We start from the raw sequence: 7405 nt of genomic DNA on the forward strand, positions 1-7405 counted from the left end.
GAGTTGGCGTTGGTATGAGGATACAGCACTCTCATACTCCACTGGTGGAGTTACAGATTGGTTCAAACTTTCTGGAGGGCATACTTATATACACTACTTTCAAAAGACCGAAATGATCACATTCCCTTAACCAAGAAATTCCACAAGTGAAAATTTATCTCAAGGAAAAAACACAAGGTTACAAAAATGTCTATACAAGTACACTCAACACATTATTAAAAGTAATAAAATAAATCCATATAATAGGTTACTTATCAATTTTAAAGTGGCTACTCTACGAAGCACATACGAGCTAATTACATACATTATCTCATTTAGTTATCACAAGAACTCAGAGAATTATTACGTTATGCGTATTTTACATACGCACTTGAGAAAATTCAGAAAAATAGTGTGATTTGCCCAAGCTCAATGATCTAGTAAGTGGCAGAGATAAGATTAGAACGAACTTGGTCTGACTCCAAAAGCCAGTGAGTATTCTTTAGTTTAAGATTACATTTATTGACAAGGAAGAACATTTATGCTATAGTGTTAAGTGAACATGCAGTTTACAAAACAGTTGTGTTCAGTTCGATTCCATTTTGAAAAATATATATATATATATATATAAACACATATTTGTAATGGAGGAAATTCCAGAAGGCTATACATGAAAATGTTAATAAAGATTCTCTCTCAGGCATTTGGGGGAATTTTTTGTTTGTTTTTCTTACTTTTCTACAATGATTATATTTAACTTACACAATGACACGACAAATCTACAAGACCAATGACAAGCTGCAAACCACAGCCTATCACCTATTTTACTCTAAATATAGCTTCCATTTGGCTCACACATTTTAAAATAAACAAACAAGGCAGGTTCTTCATATATTTATATTCAACAAACACTTCTTGACTACCTCCTGTGTTCTAGGCACTGTCTCGGGTGCTGGTTCGTAGGTATAAAAGTACTTAAATGATTTTACTTCAGGGTACCTAGATTCTCACTTTCTGTTCCTAAGTATGGTACCAAGGGGAGTACCCACTCTTCCTCTCACACCTTGAGTTTGCATTTGGCTTTTAAGTCTCATCTCTCACTGTTGAATGCAATTAAACACTTCTTAAAGGAATTCTTGGCATGATACTACCAATGCTTGGCCTGCTTCAGTGATTTTAGGTTTTGGAGAGTCAAAGTAAAATGTTTCATCAGTTACCACCTCTGTACTTCCTTTATTCTGATCCTGAAGTAAATTCTTGAGGTCTGTTTCAAGAAGGGCTGGCCAAATCTCAAACCCTGGACCCACTCACCACCACCAAGTACAAATTTCTCCGCTTGCTATACATATTCCTTCTGGGATCTTTCCCTACATTCCTTACTCCCTTTCTGAAACTGGTTCGGACTCCCCCTCCTAACCCTTTCTTCTGCTGTAAGACCACTAAATGATGTGATGTTAGAACCCATTCTCACTGGATCCTCCCCATTCTCACTGGATCCTCCCTCTGGCCATCCTGTCATAAATCACACATCTAATTCAGCAAAAAAAACACTGCATGCTTTGAGTTCTCACTGTCGGGATCAGCTCTTCTGTGACGAGGATGCAAGACAGCTGTTCACATGTCCCTTGAGAGAAGGAAGAGGATACTTCTACAGCAACGAGATGTCAAGAGGTGTGTGGAATGAAGAGAGCAGTAAAACTCTCAACCTCTTTAATGTGAGGAAAGCTTCCCATGACTGTGGTCAGATGAGTGATAAGACTAAACTCTGCCTGGTACCACTGAAAACGGTCAGCACTGACATCGTTTGTAAAGATAGTACTAAAGAATGGTTTTTAAAATATCTAAAAACAACAACGACAACATAATTTGGCTGACTCACCACAACACTGATTAGAGTCTAACGAAAAATAACATCGAGCAGGACCATTTACTAGCACAATGCCTGCCACTAATATAGGGCAGCACAACTGTGATCACATACAAAAGTCAGTACCAGTCAAAGCATACTGATTTCATGGCAACAGTAACCTCTGTCCATGCATGTTGCCCTCATGCAGTTTGGCTGCATGTTCACCTGCTAACAAGTTTTGTTGTTAATTAGATCCTGCTTCTCACACACTGCTGTGAACCTCTGTAAAAACCAAGGCCCGTACGCCTCTAAGACATCAATTCAAAGCCCTGACGCCTAATCGCAATGTGGTGGTCAAGAAGCTGTGGTTGCCTCCATGTGGGAATCACCTCATCTCAGGTGAGGGTTGTCTGTCAGCATCCTGCTAATATAGCAACGTTGGCCGAATGCAGCCGGACGGCACGCCCCCCACACATCCACCGCCGCCTCCCAGGCGGGGCCTACTGCAGCCGCCAAGCTCTCGCTAGAAGGAAGTGCCTGCACCCGGAAGAGCCTGGTGTTCCGAAGCCCCAAACAAAGCCGGCAGGGAACGTCATCGCTACCACCCTGCGAGGTCGTCTTGACGACCCGCCCACAACACCTGGCAACCTGGACCATTCAGGGACACCGCAAAAAAATGGAGGAGATTTCAGAAGGGGTTTTGGACAACTCCTTGGAATCTGAAAGCACAGCCGAGCCAACTGCCGGCCAATCTGGCGACCAGAAAGAAGGCAACTGGACGAACCAAGCTGAAGGGGAGGCAGTTTACCAGAGTGATCATGAAATAGTTGGCCAAGCTGCCCAAAGAGTGTCTCCCCAGGCTGACCTCAGTATCTATGGCCGGGAAGACCAAAGAATTTCAGAACAGACTGGGCCCAGAACATCTGGTCAGGCAGACCACAGAGCATCGAAACTTGCTGACACTGCCGACCATACAGCATCTGATAAGGCTGACCAAAGAATGTTTGATCCCATGACATCTGGCCAAGCTAATAACGTAGAGTTAGCACATGATCGAAAGATGTCTGGCCAGGCTGACCAAAGAACTTCTGGACAGACTGACCACAGATTATCCGGCCAAGCTGACCGAAGAACTTCTGAACAGACTCGCCACAGATTGTCCACCCAGGCTGACCGAAGAACTTCTGAACAGACTGACCGCAGATTGTCCTTCCAGGCTGACCGAAGAACTTCTGAACAGACTGACCGCAGATTGTCCACCCAGGCTGACCGAAGGACTTCTGAACAGACTGACCGCAGATTGTCCTTCCTGGCTGACCGAAGGACTTCTGAACAGACTGACCGCAGATTGTCCTTCCTGGCTGACCGAAGAACTTCTGAACAGACTGACCACAGAATGTCCATCCAGGCTGACCAAAGAACTTCTGGACAGACTGGCCACAGATTGTCCAGCCAGGCTGATCGAAGAACTTCCAAACAGAGTGACGGAAAATTGTCCATCCCAGCTGACCAAAGAATTTCTGAACAGACTGACCACAGATCGTCTGGCCTAGCCGACCAAAAAGCACAGACTTACCATGTCATTAAACCAGCTAAACATGAGGATGACTACAGTAAATCTGACCTTTTTGAGAATAGAGTAGATTACCAGGCTGACCACCTAGTGGACAAACAGGATTACTACAATGAAGATTACTTGACTGATTACGGAGCAAGTGGCCAGTTTAGCTATAGTACATTTACCCAGTTTGAGGATAGCAAGGAGGACAAAGAGGATGACTATAGAGTACAGCCCTGCAAATTTAAGGATAGCCAAACAGACCTCAGTAGTTCCAAGGTTTCACTTGCAGTAGAAACTGAAATGAAAAGTGCAACCTTTCTTCAAACCTACAACCCATCGGATTCCAGATTAACCAATTTTTTCCCAGCAAAAGACCAAACCCCTTTCCAAAGATTTCCCTCTATCCCAACCAAATTGGACTCTACCCTCGGTCAAGGAAAATCTCAAGCCATAGAAACCACACCTGTAGGTTAAAGGGGCATTTCGTTAACTACCTGGGTGTTTGGATGCCAAGCAAGGGTTTGTGGTGGGGAAGAGAGTAGGGGAATATGTTGGATCAAGGATGAGGAGTAAACCCACATGTTGAAGGACAGGAGGAGGGTGGGAAATAAAAAGTTGTTTTGCCTTCTCTACTAATCTCAGTCCATTCAGGAAGGATCAATGAACCAGAATTTAGGAGACCTGGATGTTAAATCTTGACTCCCGCTAACTCTGTAAAACACTCGTTTCCTCTCTCTGGGCTTCTACCAATGGAAAGAAATTTGGATTAGATTGGAAATTCCTATGAAGGATTTAGACGAGATTCCTAAAGTACCTCGCAGGATTCAAGGTGCATTATATTGCCTAGAGGATCATCTGGGTCTCTTATATAAAAATGTGTCTTTTCTCCAACTCTCAGTATTCAGACCCCATCAACACTAGATTCCATTGATAACAACAAAAATTTCTGGGATTTTATGATATATTAAATCATAATAAGTATTCCCTTTGGGGGGGATATTTCAATTTCAGGATTATATTTCACAATTTGAGCAAGAAAAGAGTTTTTACGAACACAAGCAAACTTATAGGAAGAGGTTCCCTTCTATGGTGTATGACGATCCTTACCAAGTTGCACTCCGGTACATGGAAAAGCACAATATTCTGCAAATATTCCAGGTAAACCTCCTAAACCCTCTCTTTAATTGTAACTTTTACAGTAATTATAATTCAAAAGACAAACTTTGACCTGGCTTTCAAGAGGCACAAGAAATGACCTTTGCTGTAAAAGGGATATAATGTAAGTAAGAAGTCACTAAATGTATTAAGATATATTGATCAAAGGTAAATGATAAACAGCAAGTGAACAATACTGTCATATTAAACCTTTCAGAGGGATTAGAAATAAAGCGGTTTTCTTGATAGGGAAAAATTTGGACAAGCATTAAAGTTTGAGTCAGGCTAGGAAGGAAGGACAAAATGCTGGCAATTAAAAAAGAGAGAAAAAGGCTTTTCAGGCAGGAGTATAATACTTTCAAAAAGATGACCAATCTCATGACTGTTTAATAAGCCACCCTCTCTCCCGTTGCTGTTGAGTCAATTCCGACTCATAGCGGCCCTATAGGACAGAGTAGAACGGCCCCATAGAGTTTCCAAGGAGCGCCTGGTGGATTTGAACTGCCAGCCTTTAGGTTAGCAGCCGTAGCACTTAACCACTATGCCACCAGGGTTTCCGCCACCCTCTTTGGGAGGAAAAAAAAGAGTTAGAAGTTACTTCTAACTCTCGAAATCACAAATCTCACTGACCTTAGGATAAGGTGCTGGAACCTTCTTTAAAGTTTGACATTCCTTGGCCAATGTGGAATTAGAAGACTGGATTACCACCTTTGAGCGTGTGTGCGCACGCACGCACGTGCTGTCCCATGCGCTCACATGAGCAGGCTTAGTGGGGTTTTTGTTTGTTTGCCTGACACTTATTTTTATGTTAATGTTAATGTTAATGTTATGACATAGCAATGCACGTATACATATATAATAACGTAGGTATATGAAGTAACTTTGTGGTTAGAAAGGTATAAAATAATAACCCACCTCAAATGAAAACAAACTGGAAAAGTTTGAAGGGGTACAGAGGGAAGACAACAGCTTTTGTAATTTGGTAGCCCAAGGCTCAAATCCTAACTTTGCTACTTATTATTTTGTGATTTGGAGAAAATTACTAAACTTCTGCAAGTCTCAGTTTCCTCAGAGAGAATGAAGATTAGTAATACCTACTTCCATTACCCTGCCCTATGCCTCTTCTTTCTTGAAATGTGTCTTTGTTGGGAGAGTGCCAACGGGTGGGTTTTCTGGCTTTAATCAAAGAACTACTAATTATTAAACTGAAGGATGAAAGTTATTGAAGAAAGTAATGTTATTAGTCTATAAATTTTCTTCATCTTTCAAAGAAAAATAATGCTTATTCATGCAACATTCCTATAAGAAAAGTTTGTTATCAAACAGATGTTCAATAGAAATACATAATGAATGGCATGCGTGTATTAAACAGACCTGAACGTTTTATACCTGAAATTTTCCCTGTTGTTATTCCCTGCAAATGAGACTCATGCATACTTTATTATAATTTTCAGGTTATTCAACTGCAACAAAAAGCATGGAAGTGATTCTCTGAAGTTTTACTTATAATTTGTCATTCATTCTTACAAACACTCACCATCATTTTCACCTTTTAGAATCAAATACCTCAGAAGAAAGGTTCTATGTAAAATCATGTGGCATTTTTTACCTTAAAGACTTCTTTTGACAAATCTTCAAAGCACATATTTATTAGTTTCTCAGTCTAACAAGATCACAATTCTCAAAGACTTTCTTCAAAAAGTAGTCTTTCACTAACTCTTTGATCTTGGAAACTGGTAAAAACATCTATTGTTGTTCAGTACTAAATGTTGTATTCCTCTGAATTTTACCTTAATTTGCCTAATTTCATCAGTAGCAGGAAAGTAAATTGTCACTTTTGACAGATGAATTTCATCAAAATGTTGTGGCACATTTTAGGTTAGTGCAAAAGATCGCATCAGATATGACCTGACCATGTAACTTTTGCTCACAACCGTAACGCAATCCTTTACGCTCTCTCAGCAGATCACTGAAAACTTAGTCTATGAAAGGCCAGAGGACCCTCTGCATTTTATGCTGTGCCAGGTATGGAATCGGAGGGAAAAAAAAAAAAAAAAAAACTTTTCCTTTTTTTATTGTAAAATATAGCACATATTGCAAGAGAGTATATAAGTCAAAACATGTACCACTCAGTGAATTATCGTGAAGTGAACATATCTGTAACTTCCATTCAGTTTTCCAAACTCAGCTTACTAATTCTGATGATTTCTTTGTAGATTCTTCGAGTGTTTCCATGTACGCCACCAATAGTGACAGTTTTATTCTGACCTTTCCAATCCTTTTTTTTTTTCTTGTCTTTCTGCATTTGTTATATATCTTCTCTTTGGCCCTTTAGACCTATCTTCCTCTCTTCTCTACCCTACGAAGAGGCTAACTTGCGTGGACTAGAAAAACAGGCTGTTATTCTTTCTGACTTCCAGCTGGGTTCAACCAATGGGAAACCCTGGAGGAAGATTGGAAGAAGAAAAAAAGGTGAAGTCAGATTTATTCCCCTGGCTTTCTCCGTATAAGGTCACCTTGATCCGCCTTTCTTCAGCTGTCAGAGGCCACTCCTTCTCTCAAGGCATCTAACGTCATATGACTCTCCCTTCTGAATTCCAGTTATGTTCTCTCCCTTTGTCCCATTAGCCCTAAGGCTAGTTCACCTACTACTAGCTTTGGATTATTGAATTATCCCCTCCGATTCCCTTGTCTTAGGCTGGGTTCTCTGGAGAAGCAAAACCAGTGAAGCATATAAATATATATAATGTTGTTATCAGGTGCCATCCAGCCTCTTTCGACTCATAGCAACCCTATGTACAACAGAACAAAACACTGCCGGGTCCCGTGCCATCCTGATTGTTGTTACACGTGAGCCCGTT

General features: G+C 40.9%; 1 protein-coding gene across 1 annotated transcript; it reads left to right on the forward strand.

Annotated features, from left to right (window-relative positions):
• Positions 1 to 1640: 1640 nt before the first annotated feature.
• TEX55 (testis expressed 55) lies at positions 1641 to 7178 on the forward strand. Its single transcript, XM_064267656.1, has 5 exons — positions 1641 to 1785; positions 2281 to 3854; positions 4401 to 4547; positions 6510 to 6569; positions 7173 to 7178. Exons 1-5 carry the CDS (start codon positions 1641 to 1643, stop codon positions 7176 to 7178), a joined length of 1932 nt encoding a protein of 643 aa, XP_064123726.1.
• The last annotated feature ends 227 nt before the right edge of the window (positions 7179 to 7405 follow it).

Source organism: Loxodonta africana, chromosome 1 (assembly GCF_030014295.1).
Source record: "Loxodonta africana isolate mLoxAfr1 chromosome 1, mLoxAfr1.hap2, whole genome shotgun sequence".
In the NCBI taxonomy this organism is placed as follows: Eukaryota; Metazoa; Chordata; class Mammalia; order Proboscidea; family Elephantidae; genus Loxodonta; species Loxodonta africana.

Excerpts from the sequence above, each read along its gene's own strand:
- TEX55 (XM_064267656.1), top strand. The coding sequence starts at position 1,641 with ATGTCAAGAGGTGTGTGGAATGAAGAGAGCAGTAAAACTCTCAACCTC. Across the intron at positions 3,855-4,400 it reads AAGCCATAGAAACCACACCT|GATTATATTTCACAATTTGA; the intron begins GTAGGTTAAAGG and ends TTTCAATTTCAG. Across the intron at positions 4,548-6,509 it reads ATATTCTGCAAATATTCCAG|ATCACTGAAAACTTAGTCTA; the intron begins GTAAACCTCCTA and ends CTCTCTCAGCAG.